Consider the following 27,286-nt stretch of genomic DNA (forward strand, 5'->3'; position numbering starts at 1 on the left):
TTCACCAGACAGATGTTGCTCTCTGGTTTTGTGGTGAAACAAAGGTGAGGTTGAATTTATTCTACCACTGTCTTCTTATTGTCTAGGCTTTAAGCCTATATATATCACAGTGACAAGGCATATGAACTAACAGGTTATAGCTCAAACAATGCAATTATCACAACATATTGGTTGAAAAATTGCCCACCGCTATTGATCCTCAGCTCTTTCTTTGTTTACCCATCTTCTAATTGGTGCTCTTCTTTTCGAGGCATTGGAAATTCTCCCTGGTCTTTGTTGTTGAATCTGTTTGAAATTCGCTGCTCAACTGAGGGACCTTACAGATAATTGTATGTGTGGGGTACAGAGAGGAGGTAGTCATTCAAAAATCCATTCAACTTATTACGCGACTTGTTAAGCACATTTTTACTCCTGAACTTATTTTGACTTGCCATAACAAAGAGGTTGAATACTAAATTGACTCAAGACATTTCAGCGTTTCAATTTTAATTACTTTGTAATAGGCCAGTGACACAAAATCTCATTTGAATCCATTTTAAATTCCGACTGTAACACAACATGTGGAGAAAGACAAAGGGTGAATGTTTCTGAAACCGCTGTAGATCTGTTCACCAGTAATCCTCAGGCAGCACTTAGAAACACACAGCTCACTATTAGTGCTGTTTGACATTCCAACAGGAATATTCACAGTGACGTAAGGGACAGTGGCCTAAAAAGCTATCCTGATATACCCAACCTGACATCCAATGTCATAAGCATATTTCATTGACACAATCACGTCAACTTCCATCGTTGTCTAGACTATTTTGGGTAGGCTGATTTGGTGTGATGTTAAACTATAGGAAGATGCTGAAGAGTTTATTGCTAATAAACAGTAGTAGTTAATTTGTATACATACATCTGTTGTGAGGTTTAAACAGGCTGAAAAGTTGGAGGCCATTTTCCTGCTGTAATTACACCTTCAGTTCAAATGGGCAGATGGTAGTAATACGATTCAATAGGAAAGGCACGCGACACAGACATTTTGTCATTCCCTGTTGGAAATATGTAAGTTAAATATTGAGCATGAGAAATATATGATATTGTTTGTATTCTAAATGTCATATAGCTAACTAATACATGGCAAATTGCATTTTAATACTGGAACTCCCATGAAGTCAACTTGTGTGTTTGTGTTTTTGAGTCATAAAATAAAGATATGTGTAACACCCCCCCCTTATAACAGCAGCAAAATCACACAAACAAATAACAGGAGAACTCCTACACAAAACAGCAACCTGGTCCTTAAACACACTGTAACTGTAAAACATTACAGTAATTACAAAGTTTTTGCGAACGTATCATTTAAAGCACTTTCTATTAAGGGCCTTTGTCCTATACTTTTTTCTTCATTGAGTGGACCAGTTATCCCAGATCTGTTGAGCCATTGGCGTAACAATGACTATAGGAGTTGGCAAATCATTACAAACTGATCTGGGACCAGACAAACTAAACTTCAAAGCCACATTTTGATAAGTGTCTTTATATCTACTGTTAATAGAAACATGGCTTTAGTGTTGTTGATGTTGTCGTCACTGGTGGGATGAAGGTGTATGTCCAGTTCACCCAGTGGGGTCTGGGGAAACAGCTGTTGGTGATGTGTAGTACTGTAGTGAGTTGTTCCTTCTAACAGACATGGGGCGTATGGTGCTGAGGAGCTGATAGGTCTAGCTGGATGACCAGAACTCTGGCTTCTCATCAAAACAGTCCTTCTTCCACCATTCCAGGTCAAATCTCAATCTGGATGGTGGGAGAGAGAGAGGGTGGGAGGAGGGGGGCAGAGAGAGAGGGTGGGAGGAGGGGGGGCAGAGAGAGGGGGGAGAGACACAGCGAGAGAGAGAGAGCGTGAGAGAGAGGAGGGGGGCAGAGACACAGCGAGATAGAGAGAGACAATTAGACCAAACAAAATCATGAGAAAACAAAAAGATAATTACTTGACACATTGGAAAGAATTAACAAAAACTGAAAAAAATAGAATGCTATTTGGTCCTAAACAGAGAGTAAACAGTGGCAGAATACCTGACCACTGTGACTGACCCAAACTTAAGGAAAACTTTGACTATGTACAGACTCAGTGAGCATAGCCTTGCTATTGAGAAAGGCTGCTGTAGGCAGACCTGGCTCTCAAGAGAAGACAGGCTATGTGCACACTGCCCACAAAATGAGGTGGAAACTGAGCTGCACTTCCTAACCTACTGCCCAATGTATGACCATATTAGAGACACATATTTCCCTCAGATTACACAGATCCACAAATAATTAAAAAACAAACCCGATTTTGATAAACTCCCATATCTACTGGGTGAAATACCACAGTGTGACATCACAGCAGCAAGATGTGTGACCTGTTGCCACAAGAAAAGGTCAACCAGTGAAGAAAAAACACCATTGTAAATACAACCCATATTTATATGTATTTATTTTCCCTTTTGTACTAACTATTTGCACATCGTTACAACACTGTATATAGACATAATATGACATTTGTGAGTGTAATGTTTACTGTTCATTTTTATTGTTTATTTCACTTTTGTATATTATCTACCTCACTTGCACTGGCAATGTTAACATATGTTTCCCATGCCAATAAAGCTCCTTGAATTGAATTGAATTGAGAGAGGCGGGAGAGAGACAGTGAGAGACAGAGAGAGACAGAGAGTGAGAGAGACAGAGAGTGAGAGAGACAGAGAGTGAGAGAGTGAGTGAGTAAGTGAGTGAGAGAGAGTAGGGGGGGGGGCAGAGAGAGAGATATTTAATTAATCATCATATCCAAAAACGAGGTGTTATTGTGTTAGTTGTACCCTCATCTACTCCACAGTTTCAACTCAAAACAACAGTCCCCTGTCAGTCAGTCACTCCCTCTTCCTGACCCTCTAATGTCCTCATTACACAAACAGGCAGCCAGCATCATGTGGAGACAGATCAGTCTGCCGCAGGGCGAGAAGTCTGGTGCAGGGCCTTACATCGGAGTAGAGACTTCCTCTGGTTTGCTTAAGGAGCAGGACCAAACCTGGTCTTATTCCTCTTCCTGAAAGTGATTCAATCATGCAATGTTCCCTGCCAAAAACATCATAACATCCTGGCCAAGTGTTACACTCATCCAGACACATTATAGAGCAGTGGAGGCTGGAATGGAATCAAACAGTGGAGGCTGGAATGGCATCAAACAGTGGAGGCTGGGATAGCAACAAACAGTGGAGGCTGGGATAGCAACAAACAGTGGAGGCTGGGATAGCAACAAACAGTGGAGGCTGGGATAGCAACAAACAGTGGAGGCTGGGATAGCAACAAACAGTGGAGGCTGGGATAGCAACAAACAGTGGAGGCTGGGATAGCAACAAACAGTGGAGGCTGGGATAGCAACAAACAGTGGAGGCTGGGATAGCAACAAACAGTGGAGGCTGGGATAGAAACAAACAGTGGAGGCTGGGATAGCAACAAACAGTGGAGGCTGGGATAGCAACAAACAGTGGAGGCTGGGATAGCAACAAACAGTGGGGGCTGGGATAGCAACAAACAGTGGAGGCTGGGATAGCAACAAACAGTGGAGGCTGGGATAGCAACAAACAGTGGAGGCTGGGATAGCAACAAACAGTGGAGGCTGGGATAGCAACAAACAGTGGAGGCTGGGATAGCAACAAACAGTGGAGGCTGGGATAGCAACAACAGTGGAGGCTGGGATAGCAACAAACAGTTGAGGCTGGGATAGCAACAAACAGTGGAGGCTGGGATAGCAACAAACAGTGGAGGCTGGGATAGCAACAAACACCTGGCAACCACGTGTTTGATGTATCGATACCGTTACACTCATTTCGCTCCAATCATTACCCCGAGCCCGTCCTCCTCAATTAAGGTTGTTGTCCGGACCTCTGGCAGTCTCTATGGGGGTGCCACAGGGTTCAATTCTCGGGCCGACTCTTTTCTCTGTATACATCAATGATGTTGCTCTTGCTGCTGGTGATTATTTTTGATCCACCTCTACACAGATGACACCATTCTGTATACCTCTGGCCCTTCACTGGTCACCCCCAAAGCCAATTCTTCCTTCGGCCGCCTCTCCTTCCAGTTCTCTGCTGCCAATGACAGGAACGAACTGCAAAAATCACTGAAACTGGAGACTCATATCTCCCTCACTAACTTTAAGCACGAGCTGTCAGAGTAGCTCACAGATCACTGCACCTGAACGTTGCCCATCTGTAAATAGCCCATCCAACTACCTCATCCCCCATACTGTTATTTATTTGATTTATTTTGCTCCTTTGCATCCCAGTATCTCTACTTGCACATTCCTCTTCTGCACATTCTACCATTCCAGTGTTTTACTTGCTATATTGTAATTACTTCACCACCATGGCCTATTTATTGCCGAACCTCTCTTAACCTACCTCATTTGCTCACATCATATATAGACTTGTTTCTACTGTATTATTGACTGTATGTTTGTTTTACTCCATGTGTAACTCTGTGTTGTTGTATGTGTCGAACTGCTTTGCTTTATTCTTGGCCAGGTCGCAATTGTAAATGAGAACTTGTTCTCAACTTGCCTACCTGGTTAAATAAAGGGGAAATAAATAAATAAAAGTAAATCATGGCTGATATTCCATAGTAGTGTGCGTTTGTGAGTGTGGGATAGTCAATGGTGGTTTATCAGTAAAAATAGGCATCATTTTTTTTTAAAACTTTCTTTGCCTTGAAAAGTAAATGAACATGTACAGGCAACCACCAGCAGGTGTCTCCTAACCATCCAATCAGAGGATCTCTAACCAGGTTGCCAGATTGGTGATAGATGACCATGCTTAACGGTCAGGATAACGTAAAGGTGATAAAACTAAAACTGTTATTTCCCTTCTTCTCTTAGACTGTTTCTGAAACTGTCTTCCCTACTTCCCCACAACCAATCAGAGTTTAGCCAACAGTGCCACACTCATGGCGAGGTAAGGTCGGTTGAGCATGTTTGTGTGCCGGACAGGATATGGTTACTCCCCGCACTTCCTCCTGTGTTGCAGATTAAAAGTGCCCCATGCAAACTTCCCCTTTCATCAAATAACAGAAGTTCTTATCTGGACTTGACTTTCTGCATGACTGGCTGAAGCTCATATCCTACAAGACACACATGAAGCTTTTTAACAGTATGTCTGACGACCGGGTCTCCTGTGTGCCACGACTATGTTATCATACAAACGCTAACTCTGTGTAGACATAAATAGAACTGCCCAATTTGACTGGAATACCTTCAGTTCTGGGTTGGGTTCTATTTCCCAGCTGTCATTGAAGCAGACAGACACCACTATGGCCCATTGATTTAGTAGAACCACAGTAGAACCACAGAAACCCACTTGTGGTTCCATGCTGCTCCCAGTCTCTCCCCACACGTCAATAATCTACTCCACCATCCAGACTAGCCACATCTCTGAGCTCCAAATGTTTTGGGACAGTGACAAATGTTTTGTTGTTTGGGATTTGAAATGATACAATGACTATGAGGTTAAAGTGCAGAATGTCAGCTTTCATTTGAGGGTATTTATTCATTTCTTTTGAACCGTTAGAAATTACAGCACTTTGTTGTACATAGTCCACCTATTTTAGAGGACCAAAAGTATTGGGACAAATTCACTTGTATTTGTATTAAAGTAGTCAAACTTGTTTGGATGCACTTGCTGTTTGTTTTGGTTGTGTTTCTGATTATGTTGTGCCCAATAGAAATTAATGGTAAATAATGGATTGAGTCACTTTTATTGTAAAGAAGAATAGAATGTTTCTTAACACTTCTACATTCATGTGGATGTTACCATGGATACAGATCATCCTGAACGAATCGTGAATAATGAGGAGTGAGAAAGTTAGACACACAAATATCATATTTTCAAAATGGACAAAGATAATTGTCAATCATGAGATTATATTAGATCAATTAGAGAAGCCATCTCTCATTCCATCGCAAGTGTTGGTGTAATTTCAGCTGCTGACATGCAGTTGTTTGACCTATAATACAACACAGTGGGAGATAAATCTGAAATCAGAGATGCAGGTGCCTCTCTTGATACAACAACCTCACAGCAACGTCATAATCAAAACCATCTTCTGACCCCATCACGCGATTAATCACGGCACTCTGCACAATGTCATTGAGGGCACAGCAATGAGTGAGGGCCGGGCTAGCATGCGGCAGGAACAGTTTGAGAAAAAGAGAGGCGTTGTTAGCCACTGGGCAGTTTGTCAGATTTTTGGGTTCTTTCTGCCCCCTCTTCCCTCCTCCTGGCCCCTTGTGTGAATCTGGCTCCAAGTAGCGGATTAGAGAAAGTCCTTTCTACTGAGAAACTAGCACTGGACAGCCAGCACTTGTTATTCTGGGGGGAGAGGAGAGGAGCACGAACCATAGACAACACTTAGAACAAACTGAATTAGTAAACATATCTAAATGACCTCTGTGGTGTTTTTTGGCAGGGGTGACAGTGTGTCACCTCTAAGTTCTATACACACATTAAATCATAGTGAGTTACATTTACTCACACACATTCTATTTACCAATCGGAATATTTCTCATAATGATTTTATGAGAAACAGCTATGCAAAGCACTACTTTAGACCAGGACCCATAGGGCACTACTATAGACCAGGACCCATAGGGCACTACTTTAGACCAGGACCCATAGGGCACTACTTTAGACCAGGACCCATAGTGCACTACTTTAGACCAGGACCCATAGGGCACTACTTTAGACCAGGACCCATAGGGAATAGGGCACTACTTTAAACCAGGACCCATAGGGCACTACTTTAGACCAGGACCCATAGTGCACTACTTTAGACCAGGACCCATAGGGCACTACTTTAGACCGGGACCAATAGGGCATTACTTTAGTCCAGGACCAATAGGGCACTACTTTAGACCAGGACCCATAGGGAATTGGGTGCCATTTGGGACGCACCTGTGGTCTTGAATCCACATCATGATTCAGGAGGTGAACCAACAAGGACATGTCTATGTCTGCCCTCCAGGATGTTGATTTTGGAGCCTTTGCTGAAAGTCTGAGAAAAGTAACTCAACAGGAAAGAGTTTGGAGTATTTTGGAGTAGATGAGTACCAGTGAATCTGTCTCCTCAACACATCTACCCACATGGCAGAGGTCTTCCTCATCAGTTCCAGCCTTTCTTATCACGTAAGAACACAGCAATGAGGAAGAGCAACATCGTGATGAAAGCTCTGACCGACCAGTGGTCCAGTGAGTCAAGTCGGACACTTTCATCAGCTATGGAAACTAAAATAATTACTAAACCTACGAGGTACGCAAACCATGGACGGTCCGTTCAATGACCCTTAAACTTTACAAGAGTACAAAAGAGATCCGACGAACACGATCAACTTCTAAAACGTCTTGGCCTATCTGTAAGAATTGAGAAATCAAATTGTCCCTATTGCTAAATGCTACACCACTTCTAAGATATAGCCATGAGTCAACAGAGCCAACACTCATGGACTGTGATTATAATTCCTCCACAACCCTGCCTGGCTTATATTGACACCTCAGTTCCAGACTCAGCAGCAGTGTTCTGCAGACTACACCTCTTTCAGAATAAGTTGACGTATCGCTCACCCCTCCCCCACTACTGCTTATCATAGACCACACTAACCCCAGAGCCACTTCCCTCTCATTGGCTAAATCATATTATTATCACTAATGATATGGTTAGTGTAATGAGCCTCTTCAGTTTGAACATGTTGAGGCGTAAACATGTTGAAGCGGCAGGAGGATTTCTCAGTAGGAAACTGAGTAATACTGTTGTGTTTTAATTCCTTGAAGGAACTACCTGAAAGTACTCATACAATTTCATTTTTAATGCCAGGTAAATACCAATGTAAACTAGTGCTGCCAGAAACTGTGCCCACAGGATTTCACAATCGGAAATGGAACAAAAAAAAGGGACCTTTCCTGAAATCTCTCTCCTTTGGCTGACCAAAAAGCTCACTTTGATGGCAACTGTTGTCGGTAGCGTGATCTGTTCTGTTTCCTGCATCTACCTGGGAACTGGGAAGTCCTATTATTATCGCCAGTTCACCCTATAGGTCATGGGAAAAGGTGTTAGAGGTCAAGGGTCAAGGGAGCGACGATGACAGAGGACTGGCGTATCCCCCTTTCACTTTCCTGTGGACCTCCCACCTCCATGTTAAAATATGTCATCGGTCTCAAAGAGTTATCCTTTTGAGTCATGTTTCCTTACCTTGGTGATGTTGGTTTTGTGATATAGGGGAATGGTAACTTTCCATCAGTGAACATTTTGAAGGTCATACTGTTGTGTTTTTGTATCAAGCTTTGTGCCAGCTGTTACTGAGTGTTCTTTAACAACACTGGTAGTTGCAGAAGTTTGAGATACTTATTACCAAAGAGATAAAACAATTTGTTTTATCATCTGTTATTACTACTCTCTAGGGCTCTCTGGAGATCCTGAGAGTCCACTGAAGTCACAGAGATATGATGACGAGGCCTTGACCCCCTGTCATAAATACTTGATTCATCTCAGAGGGGAAATTTGTTAAATTAAGGTTTCGTTTTTTGATTGACCCAAAACCGCCCCTCCCATGCTAACCAGTGGGAGTTGCAATCAAGAAGGAGTCGCAATCAATGAAACATTTGAGCTGCCTTCTACATTGTGCTTATATGCCATGGTCCAACCGTGCAAACTCATGGAGCAAGATGTTAACTTTTCACTCTGAGATTGACCAATTGGCTTTTAGAGATCGTAGATCTCAGGGAAAGTGACGTCACATTCCGATGCCAACGAAAAGTCTCCTCTATATCTTGAACACATGAAACAACCACAGTAGGAGACAGATGACCCGGGTTATGAGAAGCACTCATAACTTGGCAAGCATAACCCGGTCAAACTGTGTCTGCTGTGTCAGCTCTGAAGAGGCTTGTTCCCAGGATTCAGAAGGACACTGGTATCATTGCCTCACCATGGCAACAACACATCCATGGTGTTGGAGACGACACAAAAATAGCAGTAATGTCCTTTTTGGGACTGTTTACAAAACACCTAGGGAGTGTATTGAGTAGGACACAACCTTCGAAACATTGCAGATATAATTACAACGTATATTGAATGGACAGGGTCCTCTATTCTGAATGAGAGAATCGTGTCCACTCTATATGTTCAGGTTACATGACAATGTTGCTTCCTACTAAATAAGCCAATGGAGTGTCACCTCTTCGACCAGGAAAAAGGACTCAAGGAGGATCAGAAGCTGATTGGCTACTCACCGTCTCGACACAGGAAGCACTTGCAGAGGCACACACACAGACAGCACAGGAGCAAGGCTGCCACACAGGATACTGAGATGATAGTAGTGAGGGCCGGACCAACTGCAACACACACACACACACCATGTTTACCAACAGATATATGACAACCCATGAGATGTGATTGGCGCTGGAGGGATGGCTGCCGTCTTATCGGCTCTCAACCAATCATGCGATTTTTCTTTTATTTTTTGGTGTTGTTCGTAACTTGTTTTGTACATAATGTTGCTGCTACCGTCTCTTATGACCTAAAAGAGCTTCTGGACATCAGAACTGCGATTACTCACCTCAGTTTAAAAGAAGAGTTTTTCTTCAATGAGTCGGACGGGAGGGATATAATACAGACACGCGAACAGGCCCAGACCCCCGTCATTGGCTGGAGAAGAAAACTGAGATTTAACGGAAAAGGATCAGGCGACGAGTGGCTAATCTGCCTTCGCCTTCTGCCTTTGCCTGCTAGCTAACGTTCAATCGCTGGAAAATAAATGAGACGAACTGAAAGCACGTATATCCTACCAACGGGACATTAAAAACTGTAATATCTTATGTTTCACAGAGTCATGGCTGAACGACGACATTAAGAACATACAGCTGGCGGGTTATACACTATCGTTGGGATAGAACAGCAGCCTCTGGTAAGACACTTGGTGTGGGCCTATGCTTATTTGCAAACAACAGCTGGTGCACAAAATCTAAGGAAGTCTCAAGGTTTTGCTCACCTGAGGTATCTCATGATAAGCTGTAGCCCACACTGTCTACCTAGAGATTCTAGACCACCTTTACTCCACACACAGAGACGCGTACAAAGCTCTCCCTTGCCCTCAATTTGGCAAATCTGACCATATTTCTATCCTCCTGATTCCTGCTTACAAGCAAAAATGTAAGCAGATAGCACCAGTGACTCGTCTATAAAAGAAGTGGTCAGATGAAGCAGATGCTAAACTACAGGACTGTTTTGTTAGCACAGACTGAAATATGTTCCGCGATTCTTCCGATGGCATTGAGGAGTACACCACAGTCACTGGCTTTATCAATAAGTGCATCGAGGACGTCGTCCCCACAGTGATTGTACGTACATAGCCCAACCAGAAGCCATGGATTACAGGCAACATTCGCACTGGGCTAAAGGGTAGAGCTGCCGCTTTCAAGGAGCGGGACTCTAACCCGGAAGCTTCTATGAAATCCCGCTATGCCCTCCGACAAACTATTAAACAGGCAAAGCGTCAATACAAACTTGGAACGAATCGTACTACACCGGCTTCGGCGCTCTTCGGATGTGGCAGGGCTTGCAAACCATTACAGACAACAAAGGGAAGCACAGAGCTTCCCAGTGACACGAGCCTACCAGACGAACTAAACAACTTCTATGCTCGCTTCGAGGCAAGTAACACTGAAACATGCATGAGAGCATCAGCTGTTCCGGACGACTGTGTGATCACGCTCTCCGCAGCCGATGTGAGTAAGACCTTTAAACAGGTCAACATTCACAAGGCCGCAGGCCCAGACGGACTACCAGGATGTGTACTGCGAGCATGCGCTGACCAACTGGCAGGTGTCTTCACTGACATTTTCAACCTCTCCCTGTCCGAGTCTGTAATACCAACATGTTTCAAGCAGGCCACCATAGTCCCATTGGCCAAGAACACCAAGGTAACCTGCCTAAATGACTACCGAACCATAGCACTCACATCTGTAGCCATGAAATTCTTTGAAAGGCTGGTCATGGCTCACATCAACACCATTATCCCAGAACCCCTAGACCCACACCAATTTGCATACCGCACCAACAGATCCACAGATGATGCAATCTCAATTGCACTCCACACTGCCCTTTCATACCTGGACAAAAGGAACACCTATGTGAGAATGCTATTCATTAACTACAGCTCAGCATTCAACACCATAGTGCCCTCAAAGCTCATCACTAAGCTAAGGACTCTGGGACTAAAAACCTCCCTCTGCAACTGGATCCCGGACTTCCTGACGGGCCACCCGCAGGTGGTAAGAGCAAGTAACAACACATCCGCCACGCTGATCCTCAACACGGGGGCCCCTCAGGGGTGCATGCTCAGTCCCCTCCTGTACTCCATGTTCACTCATGACTGCATAGCCAGGCACAACTCCAACACCATCATTACGTTTGCTGATGACACAACAGTGGTAGGCCTGATCACCGACAACGATAAGACAGCCTACAGGGAGGAGGTCATAGAGACCTGACCGTGTTGTGCAAGGACAACAACCTCTCCCTCAACGTGATCAAGACAAAGGAGATGATTGTGGACTACAGGAAAAGGAGGACCGAGCACGCCCACATTCTCATCAATGGGCAAGTTGGAGCAGGTTGAGAGCTTCAAGTTCCTTGGCATCCACATCACCAACAAACTAACAAGACCCAAGACAGTCATGAAGAGGCCATAACAAAACCTATCCCCCCCCCAGGAAACTGTAAAGATTTGGCATGGGTCTTCAGATCTTCAAAAAGTTTTACAGCTGCACCATCGAGAGCATCCTGACGGGTTGCATCACTGCCTGGTATGGCAACTGTTTGGCCTCCGACCGCAAGGCACTACAGAGGGTAGTGTGTATGGCCTAGTCCATCACTGGGGCCAAGCGTCCTGCCATCCAGGACCTCTATACCAGCCGGTATCAGAGGAAGGCCCTAAAAATCATCAAAGACTCTCTCTGTTCTCTCTGCTACTGCTTGGCAAGCGGTACCGGAGCGCCAAGTCTAGGTCCAAGAGGCTTCTAAACAGCTTCTACCCTCAAGCCACAAGACTCCTGAACAGCTAATCAAATGGCTACCCAGACTATTTGCATTGTCAACCCCCCCCCTTCTACGCTGCTGCTACTCTGTTATTACCTATGCATAGTCACTTTAATAACTCTACCTACATGTACATATTACCTCAATTATCTCGACACCGGTGCCCCCGCACATTGATTCTGTACCGGTACCCCCTGTATATAGCCTCCACATTGACTCTGTACAGGTACCCTCTGTATATAGCCTCCACATTGACTCTGTACAGGTACCCTCTGTATATAGCCTCCACATTGACTCTGTACCGGTACCCCCTGTATATAGCCTCCACATTGACTCTGTAACGGTACCCCCTGTATGTAGCCTCCACATTGACTCTGTACCGGTACTCTCTGTATGTAGCCTCCACATTGACTCTGTACAGGTACCCTCTGTATATAGCCTCCACATTGACTCAGTACAGGTATATCACCCCACTATTGTTATTTGCTTATGCTCTATAATTATTTGTTATTCTTATCTCTTACTTTTTTTTTTTTTGTATTTTCTTAAAACTGCATTGTTGTTTAAGGGCTTGTAAGTAAGCATTTCACTGTAAGGTCTACAGCTGTTGTATTCGGCACATGTGACAAATAAAATTTGATAGCATGTACCATTTAGCAGACGCTTTTATCCAAAATGACTCACAGTACAGTGACCGCATACATTTTGGTAAACAAATCTGACCCCCTGGGAATCGAAGCCAGGACCCTGGCGTTGCTAGCGTCATGACCAACTGAGCCAGACAGGACCACAATATTGACTTCAAGGACATTAAACTATGCCTCATTTTGACCATAACTCATGATATGAGCTTCACAACAAGAGAGATAGATGCACTGTGGAAAAGGCTTGATGCTTATTTTGGTTTTCCACTTCCTGGAAACTGGAGCACTTAATGGTCTATCAAACGAGCCATAATTGTACATAACTAGAATAGCAACTGAAGCTTGCTCCTAAGAATCACTCCCCCAAATGGATACAATCACAAAACTAGATCAGGACAGTGTTACAATACAGGATTTCAACACACAACTCTACACATGTTGAACCACAATGCAGACCTGGGTTGAAATAGTAGCCCCAAGTCCTGGGCTTGATTGACCTCGCCTGGCGGAATGGACCCAAAACAATAGTCCTAAAAGTGCAAACCCTGCCCATCGCACTCCATGTATGGCATTTGAAAGAAAAAAAATACTATGTGAACCCAGCACTGTCACATTGCGAGGGCTGTTAAGCAGACTTGTCTTCATAAGCAGAAAAAAACTGTTTTTTTATTAAAAAAGTATAACTAATATACCTTTATTAGATCTTTTATAAGACATGTGGTCTTATTAATGATTTACTGCTAATATATACATCTTTATTGAGCCAATGTGATTCTCTGAGCTGCTCACCATTGAGGTTGACGGACATGGGCGAGTCCAGGCCTCGGTGGTGCACCATGCATTTGACAGATTGGTCGTGGGGCAGGCCAACCTGGAGGAGGAGGGTGCTGGTGACCAGGGTGGTGCCGTCCCCCTGGTCGTAGGACGAGGACACGGACGGCCCCAGCGTCCGGTTGTCCCCCTCCACATTCCATACCATCTGGGCTGCAGGACGGGCTGCGGCCGTGCAGTTGGCCTCGATGACCCCGCTGGAGGTCACGTGGGTGATCTCTGGGTTGGGCAGCACTGAGGGAGACATCACACACAATGGATGAGAGATCATGTTTATGGTGAATGACAGTATATATATACAGTGTAAGACAGTGGTTCTCAACTCCAGTCCTCCAGTGGTGTCTGGCTGATGTTATCTTGTCTGGTGTTATCTTGTCTGGTGTGGTCTGACTGGTGTTATCTTGTCTGGTGTTATCTTGTCTGGTGTTATCTTGTCTGGTGTGGTCTGACTGGTGTTATCTTGTCTGGTGTGGTCTTGTCTGGTGTGGTCTGACTGATGTTATCTTGTCTGGTGTGGTCTGGCTGATGTTATCTTGTCTGGTGTGGTCTGGCTGATGTTATCTTGTCTGGTGTGGTCTGACTGATGTTATCTTGTCTGGTGTGGTCTGGCTGATGTTATCTTGTCTGGTGTGGTCTGACTGATGTTATCTTGTCTGGTGTGGTCTGACTGATGTTATCTTGTCTGGTGTGGTCTGTCTGATGTTATCTTGTCTGGTGTGGTCTGACTGATGTTATCTTGTCTGGTGTGGTCTGGCTGATGTTATCTTGTCTGGTGTGGTCTGACTGATGTTATCTTGTCTGGTGTGGTCTGACTGATGTTATCTTGTCTGGTGTGGTCTGACTGATGTTATCTTGTCTGGTGTGGTCTGGCTGATGTTATCTTGTCTGGTGTGGTCTGACTGATGTTATCTTGTCTGGTGGTGTCTGACTGATGTTATCTTGTCTGGTGTGGTCTGACTGGTGTTATCTTGTCTGGTGTGGTCTGGCTGGTGTTATCTTGTCTGGTGTGGTCTTGTCTGGTGTGGTCTGACTGATGTTATCTTGTCTGGTGTGGTCTGACTGGTGTTATCTTGTCTGGTGTGGTCTGACTGGTGTTATCTTGTCTGGTGTGGTCTGGCTGATGTTATCTTGTCTGGTGTGGTCTGACTGATGTTATCTTGTCTGGTGTGGTCTGACTGATATTATCTTGTCTGGTGTGGTCTGACTGATATTATCTTGTCTGGTGTGGTCTTACTGATGTTATCTTGTCTGGTGTGGTCTGTCTGATGTTATCTTGTCTGGTGTGGTCTGACTGGTGTTATCTTGTCTGGTGTGGTCTTGTCTGGTGTGGTCTGACTGGTGTTATCTTGTCTGGTGTGGTCTGACTGGTGTTATCTTGTCTGGTGTGGTCTGGCTGATGTTATCTTGTCTGGTGTGGTCTGACTGATGTTATCTTGTCTGGTGTGGTCTGACTGATGTTATCTTGTCTGGTGTGGTCTGACTGATGTTATCTTGTCTGGTGTGGTCTGGCTGATGTTATCTTGTCTGGTGTGGTCTGGCTGATGTTATCTTGTCTGGTGTGGTCTTGTCTGGTGTTATCTTGTCTGGTGTGGTCTGACTGATGTTATCTTGTCTGGTGTTATCTTGTCTGGTGTGGTCTGGCTGATGTTATCTTGTCTGGTGTGGTCTTGTCTGGTGTTATCTTGTCTGATGTTATCTTGTCTGGTGTGGTCTGACTGATGTTATCTTGTCTGGTGTGGTCTGACTGATGTTATCTTGTCTGGTGTGGTCTGGCTGATGTTATCTTGTCTGGTGTGGTCTGGCTGATGTTATCTTGTCTGGTGTGGTCTTGTCTGGTGTTATCTTGTCTGATGTTATCTTGTCTGGTGTGGTCTGACTGATGTTATCTTGTCTGGTGTTATCTTGTCTGGTGTGGTCTGGCTGATGTTATCTTGTCTGGTGTGGTCTTGTCTGGTGTTATCTTGTCTGGTGTGGTCTGACTGATGTTATCTTGTCTGGTGTTATCTTGTCTGGTGTGGTCTGGCTGATGTTATCTTGTCTGGTGTGGTCTTGTCTGGTGTTATCTTGTCTGGTGTGGTCTGACTGATGTTATCTTGTCTGGTGTTATCTTGTCTGGTGTGGTCTGGCTGATGTTATCTTGTCTGGTGTGGTCTTGTCTGGTGTTATCTTGTCTGATGTTATCTTGTCTGGTGTGGTCTGACTGATGTTATCTTGTCTGGTGTGGTCTGACTGATGTTATCTTGTCTGGTGTGGTCTGGCTGATGTTATCTTGTCTGGTGTGGTCTGGCTGATGTTATCTTGTCTGGTGTGGTCTTGTCTGGTGTGGTCTTGTCTGGTGTTATCTTGTCTGGTGTGGTCTGACTGATGTTATCTTGTCTGGTGTTATCTTGTCTGGTGTGGTCTGGCTGATGTTATCTTGTCTGGTGTGGTCTTGTCTGGTGTTATCTTGTCTGGTGTGGTCTGACTGATGTTATCTTGTCTGGTGTTATCTTGTCTGGTGTGGTCTGGCTGATGTTATCTTGTCTGGTGTGGTCTTGTCTGGTGTTATCTTGTCTGATGTTATCTTGTCTGGTGTGGTCTGACTGATGTTATCTTGTCTGGTGTGGTCTGACTGATGTTATCTTGTCTGGTGTGGTCTGGCTGATGTTATCTTGTCTGGTGTGGTCTGGCTGATGTTATCTTGTCTGGTGTGGTCTTGTCTGGTGTTATCTTGTCTGATGTTATCTTGTCTGGTGTGGTCTGACTGATGTTATCTTGTCTGGTGTGGTCTGACTGATGTTATCTTGTCTGGTGTGGTCTGACTGATGTTATCTTGTCTGGTGTGGTCTTACTGATGTTATCTTGTCTGGTGTGGTCTGACTGGTGTTATCTTGTCTGGTGTGGTCTGACTGGTGTTATCTTGTCTGGTGTGGTCTGACTGATGTTATCTTGTCTGGTGTGGTCTGGCTGATGTTATCTTGTCTGGTGTGGTCTGGCTGATGTTATCTTGTCTGGTGTGGTCTGGCTGATGTTATCTTGTCTGGTGTGGTCTGACTGATGTTATCTTGTCTGGTGTGGTCTGGCTGATGTTATCTTGTCTGGTGTGGTCTGACTGATGTTATCTTGTCTGGTGTGGTCTGACTGATGTTATCTTGTCTGGTGTGGTCTGACTGATGTTATCTTGTCTGGTGTGGTCTGACTGATGTTATCTTGTCTGGTGTGGTCTGACTGATGTTATCTTGTCTGGTGTGGTCTGACTGATGTTATCTTGTCTGGTGTGGTCTGGCTGATGTTATCTTGTCTGGTGTGGTCTAACTGATGTTATCTTGTCTGGTGTGGTCTGACTGATGTTATCTTGTCTGGTGTGGTCTGACTGATGTTATCTTGTCTGGTGTGGTCTGGCTGATGTTATCTTGTCTGGTGTGGTCTGGCTGATGTTATCTTGTCTGGTGTGGTCTGGCTGATGTTATCTTGTCTGGTGTGGTCTGGCTGATGTTATCTTGTCTGGTGTGGTCTGGCTGATGTTATCTTGTCTGGTGTGGTCTGGCTGATGTTATCTTGTCTGGTGTTATCTTGTCTGGTGTGGTCTGGCTGATGTTATCTTGTCTGGTGTTATCTTGTCTGGTGTGGTCTGGCTGATGTTATCTTGTCTGGTGTGGTCTGGCTGATGTTATCTTGTCTGGTGTGGTCTGGCTGATGTTATCTTGTCTGGTGTGGTCTGGCTGATGTTATCTTGTCTGGTGCTATCTTGTCGGTGTAGTCTGGCTGATGTTATCTTGTCTGGTGTGGTCTGGCTGATGTTATCTTGTCTGGTGTGGTCTGGCTGATGTTATCTTGTCTGGTGTGGTCTGACTGATGTTATCTTGTCTGGTGTGGTCTGGCTGATGTTATCTTGTCTGGTGTGGTCTGGCTGATGTTAGCTTGTCTGGTGTGGTCTGGCTGATGTTATCTTGGCTGGTGTTATCTTGTCGGTGTAGTCTGGCTGATGTTATCTTGTCTGGTGTGGTCTGGCTGATGTTATCTTGGCTGGTGTGGTCTGGCTGATGTTATCTTGTCTGGTGTGGTCTGACTGATGTTATCTTGTCTGGTGTGGTCTGGCTGATGTTATCTTGTCTGGTGTGGTCTGACTGATGTTATCTTGTCTGGTGTGGTCTGGCTGATGTTATCTTGTCTGGTGTAGTCTGGCTGATGTTATCTTGTCTGGTGTGGTCTGGCTGATGTTATCTTGGCTGGTGTTATCTTGTCTGGTGTTATCTTGTCTGGTGTGGTCTGGCTGATGTTATCTTGGCTGTTGTTATCTTGTCTGGTGTGGTCTGGCTGATGTTATCTTGGCTGGTGTTATCTTGTCTGATGTTATCTTGTCTGGTGTGGTCTTGCCTGGTGCACAACATGGAAACAGAACATGGCCTCCAACCCTCCATCTGACACAATGAGACCTCACTATATCAGACTGCACAACATGGAAACAAGACGGAACGACAGATGGGAATCGGTGCCTGGGTTTACTGCTGTTTTTACAGTGGACAAAAGCAGGGCTGTTCGGATGAGATTGGAGCAGAGGGACTCACCCAGAAACATACTGATTAGAGCACCACACACACACACACAGAGGGCCTGTGTCTAGGGAAAACAGTGACCCAGTCAACCCTCGGGTCTCAGCCCATTTAAATCACCTCTTTCCTGTCTCCAGAATCGTTACTCCTCCCTCTAACAACTTTATCACCCCCAAGTCCCAACACTCACATTCTGTAATCAGTCCATAGACAGCCACACAGCATATAAGAGGACTGTAATCAGTCCATAGACAGCCACACAGCATCTAAGATGACTGTAATCAGTCCATAGACAACCACACAGCATCTAAGAGGACTGTAATCAGTCCATAGACAGCCACATAGCATCAGCATCTAAGAGGACTGTAATCGGTCCATAGACAGCCACACAGCATCTAAGAGGACTGTAATCAGTCCATAGACAGACACACAGCATCTAAGAGGACTGTAATCAGTCCATAGACAGCCACACAGCATCTAAGAGGACTGTAATCAGTCCATAGACAGCCACACAGCATCTAAGAGGACTGTAATCAGTCCATAGACAGCCACACAGCATCTAAGAGGACTGTAATCAGTCCATAGACAGCCACACAGCATCTAAGAGGACTGTAATCAGTCCATAGACAGCCACACAGCATCTAAGAGGACTGTAATCAGTCCATAGACAGCCACACAGCATCTAAGAGGACTGTAATCAGTCCATAGACAGCCACACAGCATCTAAGAGGACTGTAATCAGTCCACACACAGCCACAGAGCTTCTAAAAAAAGATCATCAAGGACATCAACCACCCGAGCCACTGCCTGTTCACCCCGCTATCATCCAGAAGGCGAGGTCAGTACAGGTGCATCAAAGCTGGGACCGAGAGACTGAAAAACAGCTTCTATCTCAAGGCCATCAGACTGTTAAACAGCCACCACTAACACTGAGTGGCTGCTGCCAACACACTGACACAGACTCAACTCCAGCCACTTTAATAATGGGAATTGATGGGAAATGATGTAAATATATCACTAGCCACTTTAAACAATGCTACCTTATATAATGTTACTTACCCTACATTATTCATCTCATATGCATACGTATATACTGTACTCTATATCATCGACTGTATCCTTATGTAATACATGTATCACTAGCCACTTTAAACTATGCCACTTTGTTTACATACTCATCTCATTTGTACATACTGTACTCGATACCATCTACTGTATCTTGCCTATGCTGCTCTGTACCATCACTCATTCATATATCCTTATGTACATATTCTTTATCCCCTTACACTGTGTACAAGACAGTAGTTTTGGAATTGTTAGTTAGATTACTTGTTATTACTGCATTGTCGGAACTAGAAGCACAAGCATTTCGCTACACTCGCATTAACATCTGCTAACCATGTGTATGTGACAAATAAAATTAGATTTGATTTGATTTGATTTCTAAGAGGACTGTAATCAGTCCATAGACAGCCACACAGCATCTAAGAGGACTGTAATCAGTCCATAGACAGCCACACAGCATCTAAGAGGACTGTAATCAGTCCATAGACAGCCACACAGCATCTATGAGGACTGTAATCAGTCCATAGACAGCCACACAGCATCTAAGAGGACTGTAATCAGTCCATAGACAGCCACACAGCATCTATGAGGACTGTAATCAGTCCATAGACAGCCACACAGCATCTAAGAGGCATTCTGTCAAAGTCAAATTCTATAACTTCCATTCCATAACTGTGAAATTACAATAGGCCATGTTGAGTCTCCAGTGTGAAATACTCGTATCTATCTCAGTATGCCACCAAGGGGCAGAACATTTGTGGTTCTTATATTTCAGTGGGCAGAATGCACTAAAACAGCTCAACCCTGTTCCTGGAGAGACCCTCCTGTAGGTTTATACTCCAACCCTGTTCCTGGATAGATACCCTCCTGTAGGTTTTTACTCCAACCCTGTTCCTGGAGAGAAACCCTCCTGTAGGTTTTTACTCCAACCCTGTTCCTGGAGAGAAACCCTCCTGTAGGTTTTTACTCCAACCCTGTTCCTGGAGAGATACCCTCCTGTAGGTTTATACTCCAACCCTGTTCCTGGAGAGATACCCTCCTGTAGGTTTATACTCCAACCCTGTTCCTGGAGAGACCCTCCTGTAGGTTTTTACTCCAACCCTGTTCCTGGAGAGAAACCCTCCTGTAGGTTTTTACTCCAACCCTGTTCCTGGAGAGAAACCCTCCTGTAGGTTTTTACTCCAACCCTGTTCCTGGAGAGGTATATCTCCGGGAACAGGGTTGGGCAGTCCTGAACTAAAGGGTAGCCTTCCACCCCTAAAGGGCCCTGGGTTTAGTAACTGTACAATAAAGTATCTCCACAGCAGGTCTAAACAGTAGCATTGTGACCCATTCTGGCTCTTCCCATCGGCTGCATAAAGCTCTTCCCTATCCTGTGCTATATCTGGGAAACACACACACACACACACACACACACACACACTTCTCCCTGTGTGTATGTGTGTGTATCATCTTATAATACGACTTCCTTCCTATCTACTATTCCTTCCAATCTACTATTAGAATGTCTACTATGACAACATCATCCGGGAAATCATCACATTTTTACAGTGTGATTACAGTGTGATTACAGTGTGATTATAGTGTGATTACACATGGCCCTTTAATGACCTGGAGTGTATAGACATAAACACACATCATCTCATCCAGTCTCAATGGGCCTGTTTGGCTTTCAATGAGCACAACAACTGACTACCTTGGGGCACATGGCTACGTTTTCCAACAAACTAAATATAAAATATACTAGAATGGCTGGGCAGTAGATGACTGCTACTGGTTTTGAGCCACATCTTTATCAGTGAAGATTGGGAGCAGGAAATTCCAGCAAAAACCATAATCAATTAAAACCTTCCTTACAGCAATAGTCTCAGTGGATATACTCCCTGAGATATAATACAACAATACAACCTTCCAAATGACCCCTAATAACCCCCATCCATACACACCATATACAAAGAGGCAGGCCGTGGCGCTCCTGGTGCCTTCTGGGTAAGTGTGGAACTCGCAGGTGTAGCAGCCCTCGTCCTCCGTCTTCACCGGCCTGATGGAGAGCTGGGTGTCTCCCAGGGAGGGGTTCAGGGTCATGCGTCCCCGATAAGGTTCCTCAATGCTGGGTTGGCCTCGCTTGGCAAAGGAGGCCAACGTGGTCGTGTCGCCCTGCTCTGCAGTCTTTCTCCACAGGACCTGGCGTACCCTGTCTGGGAGGCCGTACCAGCAGGACATGGTGGCCAGCTTCCCGCTGATGGCTGTTTTATTACCCTCATTGCCCACTTTGACTGGGTCAGATACAGGGAGACAGAGGAAGGTATCAATAGGTGAGCATTGGAATGGGAGGAGCACATTCATAGTGGTGGGTTAGAGAGATATGACAAAGTGTTTGGAGGCTTACATTTCAGCAAGGCATTTAAATATAGAAATCATTTGGCTTAATTTAAAACCTTATGCACACTACAACCCCAAAAGTATGTGGACACCTGCTCGTCGAACATCTCATAAAAAAATCATGGGCATTAATATGGAGTTGGCCCCCCCTTTGCTGCTATAACAGCCTCCACTATTTTGGGAAGGCTTTCCACTAGATATTGGAACATTTCTGTGGGGACTTGCATCCATTCAGCCACAAGAGCATTAGTGTGGTTGGGCACTGATGTTGGGCGATTAGGCCTGGTTCGCAGTAGGCATTCCAATTCATCCCAAAGGTGTTCGATGGGGTTGAGGTCAGGGCTCTGTGCAGGCCAGTCAAGTTCTTCCATAACGATCTCGATAAACCATTTCTGTATGGACCTCGCTTTGTGCACGGGGGCATTGTCATGCTGAAACAGGAAAGGGCCTTCCCCAAACTTTTGCCACAAAGTAGGAAGCACAAAATCGTCTAGAATGTCGTAGCGTTAAGATGTCCCTTCACTGGATGGTCTTCAGAGATACAGTGGCAAGAGAAAGCATGTAAACCGTTTGGAATTTCCTGGATTTCTGAATAAATTGGTCAGAAATTTGATCTGATCTTCATCGAAGTCACAACAATAGACACACTGTCTGCTTAAACTAATAACACAACTTATTTAATTGTTTTTGTCTATGATGAATACATAATTTAAACATTGGGGAAAAGTATGTAAACCCCTAGGCTAATGACTTCTCCAAAAGCCAATTGGAGTCAGGAGTCAGCCAACCTGGAGTCCAATCAACGAGACAAGATTGGAGAGGTTGGTTAGACCTGCCCTGCCCTATAAAAACACTCACAACAATGCACAAGAAGTATTGCCTGATGTGAACCACGCCTCGAACAAAGCAGATCTCAGAAGACCTAAGATTAAGAATTGTCGACGTGAATAAAGCTGGAAAGGGTTACAAAAGTATCTCTATAGTATCTCTGTTGCTACTCTCCCCAGGAGAGGCCGTCCTGCAAAGACTACTGCAAGAGCTCAGAGCAGAATGCTCAATGAGGTTAAGAAGAATCCTAGGAAGTCAGCTAAAGACTTACAGAAATCTCTGGAACATGCTAACATCTCTGTTGACGAGTCTACGATACGTAAAATAGTAAACCAGAATAGTGTTCATGAGAGGACACCACTGAAGAAGCCACTGCTGTCCCCCCAAAAAATATTGCTGCACATCTGAAGTTTACAAAAGAGCACTTGGATGTTCCACAGCGCTACTGGAAAAATATTATGTGGACAGATGAAACTAAAGTTGAGTTGTTTGGAAGGAACACACAACACTATGTGTGGAGAAAAAAAGGCACAGCACACCAACATCAAAACCTCATCTCAACTGTAAAGTATGGTGGAGGGAGTATCATGGTTTGGGGCTGCTTTGCTGCCTCAGGGCCTGGACAGCTTGCTATCATCGAAGGGAAAATGAATTCCCAATCCAGGTCAATTACTTGATAAGCATATCCAGTAAATAAGTAAGTAAATCCAGCTAATTATCATACAGGATGTCCCGCTAATACCCAATCAGTATATCCACATCATTATAGGCTATCTCTCCGCCAATTGAAGCTCAACAGAAGTTGGGTGATGCAACAGGACAACGATCCAAAACACTGATATAAATCAACAGAATTGTTTCAGCAGAAAAAAAATGACGCCTTCTGGAGTGGCCCAGTCCTATCTTCAACCCAATTCAGATTCTGTGGCATGACCTCAAAAGAGCGGTTCACACCAGACATCCCAAGAATATTGCTGAACTGAAACAGTTTTGTAAAGAGGAATGTTCCAAAATTCCTCCTGACCGTTGTGCAGGTCTGATCTGCAACTACAGAAAACGTTTGGTTGAGGTTATTGCTGCCAAAGGAGGGGCAACCAGTTATTAAATCCAAAGGTTCACATACTTTTCCCATCCTGCACTGTGACTGTTTACACGGTGTGTTCAATAAAGACATGAAAATGTTTAATTGTTTGTGTGTTATTAGTTTAAGCAGACTGTGTTTGTCTATTGTTGTGACTTAGATGAAGAGCAGATGAAATTGTATATTTTATGACCAATTTATTTAGAAATCCAGGTGATTCCAAAGGGTTCACATACTTTTTCTTGCCACTGTATATGAGAGGGGTTGGAGGTAGATGAAGGATGGGATTAAAAACAAACAAGAGATTATTATTGTAAAATACATTGTGTCTGTAAAATGTATATAGTATTTATTAGCTGGAAGAAGAGGCCTAAGTGTTTTTGTCCATTAGTTTATTCGAATTAGGGAAGGGGTAGTAGGGTTAGGGGAAAATTATAAAGGAAAATATATTTTTAAAAGATATATACAAAAATATTTCCCTTCACTGGAACTAAGGGGCCTAGCCGGAACCACGATAAACAGCGCCAGACCATTATTCCTCCTAGTTCCAAATTTTTGAGTTGGCACTATGCATTCGGGCAGGCAGCGTTCTCCTGGCATCCGCCAAACCCAGATCCGTCCATCGGACTGCCAGATGGTGAAGCGTGATTCATAAATCCAGAGAATGCATTTCCACAGTCCCATGGCGCGAGATTTACACCACTCCAGCCAACGCTTGGCATTGAGCATGGTGATCTTAGGCTTGTGTGTGGCTGCTAGGCCATGGAAACCCATTTCACGAAGCTCCTGACGAAAAGCTCTTTTGCTGATGATGCTTCTAGAGGCAGTTTAGAACTCGGTAGTGAGTGTTACAACCGAGGAAAGATGATTTTTATGAGCTATGCGTTCAGCACTCCTGTTCTGTGAGCTTGTGTGGCCTACCACTTCGTGGCTGAGCTGTTGTGGCTCCTAGACATTTCCACTTCACAATGACAGCACTTACAGTTGACTGGGGCAGCTCTAGCAAGGCAGACATTTGACCAACTGACTTGTTGGAAAGGTGGCATTCTATGACGTTGCCACGTTGAAAGTCACTGAGCTCTTCAGTAAGGCCATTCTACTGCCAGTGTTTGTCTATGGAGATTGCATGGCGGTGTGCTCGATTTTATACACCTGCCAGAAATGAGTGTGGCTGAAATAGCCGAATCCACCAATTTGAAGGGGTGTCCACATACTGCTGTATATATAGTGCATATTTTGAGGCAGTAATACAACAGAGGGTTAGAGGTGTCCTCTTGTTGTGGTCGTTATATTCAGAGAAAGTATCGGGGCCCTGGTCACTTCCTGTTTCTGATTATCCACAACTGATATATTCTGGGATGGGAGGGCCAAGTGAGCATGCTGACTTTTCATGACCTTACACAATCAGCAGACAAATCAACTGTGCTGAAAAACATGGGACCTACAAACAAATTCACAGGAGGATTTGTTTTCTATTTTAGAAAAATGTAACAATTGGGAATGTGCCAACCCAATGAGGAAGGCCACCTGGTGCTGGAGAGAGAGTGTTTGAGGAGGAGAAATTAAGGATTGCATACTATTGCATGCCATAGTCCTGGAATCTACAGTATATCTGGAAGTCCTTAAAAGTGTGACTGACCGAGCATGCTGAGCTAAAGCCTATGCATTACCTCTGGGCACTAATGCAAGTCTTCAGGTCTCAGGCAATGCTACTCATCACATGAGCGTGGTTTACCAAACCACCTTGTTTAGACTGAGGCCAAACTCACCTTCGATACTGAGGCAGGTCATTCCCTCCTGTGCTCCGCTGGGGTAGATGTCAAAGATGCAGCGGTAGCAGCCCTCGTCGTTAGGCCCCACCCTCTTGATGGTGATGGCGCTGACGTTGCGGTGCGAGGAAGTTAGCTCCACGTCGTCTTGGCGGGAGGTGGTTCTGACCGACTCGCCTGGCTCGTACGCCAGGAGAACCTGCTTGTGTTTGTTCAGCCAGCGGACCTGCTTGACCGTGTCGCCTGTTGCTATGGTGACGTTACAGCCCAGCGTGAAGGGGAGGCCCGCCACAGCGGTCATGCTGGAGGGGGCGATGACCTCACCTGACACATGACAGGAAGTCAACCAACGAGAAGCACTGAAACTCAATACAATTCACTATTTTAAGGTGGTCGACCACATACCAAGTCAAACAGGCTTTCTCACTGCAAGGGAAGAATAGCATTTTCTATTTGATTCAACATGGCACCTAAACCTACTGTAACGTAGTGAAATATGTTGAGTGTTGGCTACCTTGTGTCCTGAAAACCACCATCACCACTAGCTGCAGACACAGCATCAGCCACCGAGACAGGGCAGATACACACATCTTGGTCTGCGGGAGTGTGTTGCATCCAGGTTACTGATAGAGAACAGGACTATTGTTAAAAATAGCACCATGGAACATCCACAGCCACAATGAACTTCAGCATATAAAGTTGAATCAGATTTTTTCTTCCCCTACCTGTGATCCAGTGTGTGAGACGTGTTGTCGGTCAGTGTTGTAGCAACCTCATCTTACTGGCAGACGGACTCCTGTAGCTGGATCCAGGAACCAGAGGAGGACACAACTCTCTCAACGTTGTAACCCTCTATTCAGCATTATAACCAATTATAACAGAGCATTATAACCTACAGTGGCAAGAAAAATAAGTATGTGAACCCTTTGGAATCACCTGGATTTCTGAATACATTGGTCATAAAATATACAATTTCATCTGATCTTCATCTAAGTCACAACAATAGACAAACAGTCTGCTTAAACTAATAACACACACAATGATACGTTTGCATGTCTTTATTGAACACATCATGTGAACAGTCACAGTGCAGGGTGGAAAAGTATGTGAACCCTTGGATTTAATAACTGGTTGACCCTCCTTCAGCAGCAATAACCTCAAACAAATGTTTTCTGTAGTTGAGGATCAGATGTGCACAACGGTCAGGAGGAATTTTGGACCATTCCTCTTTACAAAACTGTTTCAGTTCAGCAATATTCTTGGAATGTCTGGTGTGAACCGCTCATTTGAGGTCATGCCATAGACTCTCAATCGGGTTGAGGTCAGGACTCTGACTGGGCCACTCCAGAAGGAGTATTTTCTTCTGTTGAAGCCATTCTGTTGTTGATTTACTTCTGTGTTTTGGGTCTTGTCCTGTTGCATCACCCAACTTCTGTTGAGCTTCAATTGGCGGATAACCGTACATTCTCCTGCAAAATGTCTTGATAAACTTGGGAATTCCTTTTTCCGTTGATGATAGCAAGCTGTCTAGGCCCTGAGGCAGCAAAGCAGCCCCAAATAATGATGCTCCCTCCACCATACTTTACAGTTGGGATGAGGTTTTGATGTTGGTGTGCTGTGCCTTTTTTTTCCCATACATAGTGTTGTGTGTTCCTTCAACAACTCACCTTTAGTTTAATCTGTACACATAATATCTTGTCAGAAGTGCTGTGGAACATCCAGGTGCACTTTTGCAAACTTCAGATGTGCAGCAATGTTTTTTTGGACAGCAGTGGCTTCTTCCGTGGTGTCCTCCCATGAACACCATTCTTGTTTAGTGTTTTACGTATCGTAGACTCGTCAGAGATATTAGCATGTTCCAGAGATTTCTGTAAATCTTTAGCTGACACTCTAGGATTCTTCTTAACCTCATTGAACATTCTGCTCTGTGCTCTTGCAGTCATCTTTGCAGGACGGACTCTCCTGTAGCAACAGGGCTGAACTTTCTCCACTTCTAGACAATTTGTCTTACTGTGGACTGATGAACATCAAGGCTTTTAGAGATACTTT

The 27,286-nt window shown here is 44.6% G+C and overlaps 1 protein-coding gene across 1 annotated transcript in view; it reads right to left on the reverse strand.

The window, feature by feature from the left end:
- Positions 1-224: 224 nt before the first annotated feature.
- LOC139405477 (OX-2 membrane glycoprotein-like) overlaps positions 225-27,286 on the reverse strand; it is a 30,289-nt gene continuing 3,227 nt past the window's right edge. The window contains exons 2-8 of the mRNA XM_071147808.1: positions 25,963-26,039; positions 25,752-25,860; positions 25,238-25,561; positions 21,124-21,453; positions 13,539-13,814; positions 9,300-9,401; positions 225-1,779 (exon numbers count right to left, since the gene is read on the reverse strand). Coding sequence (XP_071003909.1) covers positions 1,775-1,779; positions 9,300-9,401; positions 13,539-13,814; positions 21,124-21,453; positions 25,238-25,561; positions 25,752-25,827 — 1,113 coding nt within the window. The 5' untranslated portion in view covers positions 25,828-25,860; positions 25,963-26,039 and the 3' untranslated portion in view covers positions 225-1,774. The remainder of the gene's footprint in view (positions 1,780-9,299; positions 9,402-13,538; positions 13,815-21,123; positions 21,454-25,237; positions 25,562-25,751; positions 25,861-25,962; positions 26,040-27,286) is intronic.

The sequence above is a fragment of the Oncorhynchus clarkii genome, unplaced genomic scaffold, assembly GCF_045791955.1.
Source record: "Oncorhynchus clarkii lewisi isolate Uvic-CL-2024 unplaced genomic scaffold, UVic_Ocla_1.0 unplaced_contig_8866_pilon_pilon, whole genome shotgun sequence".
Classification (NCBI taxonomy): Eukaryota; Metazoa; Chordata; class Actinopteri; order Salmoniformes; family Salmonidae; genus Oncorhynchus; species Oncorhynchus clarkii.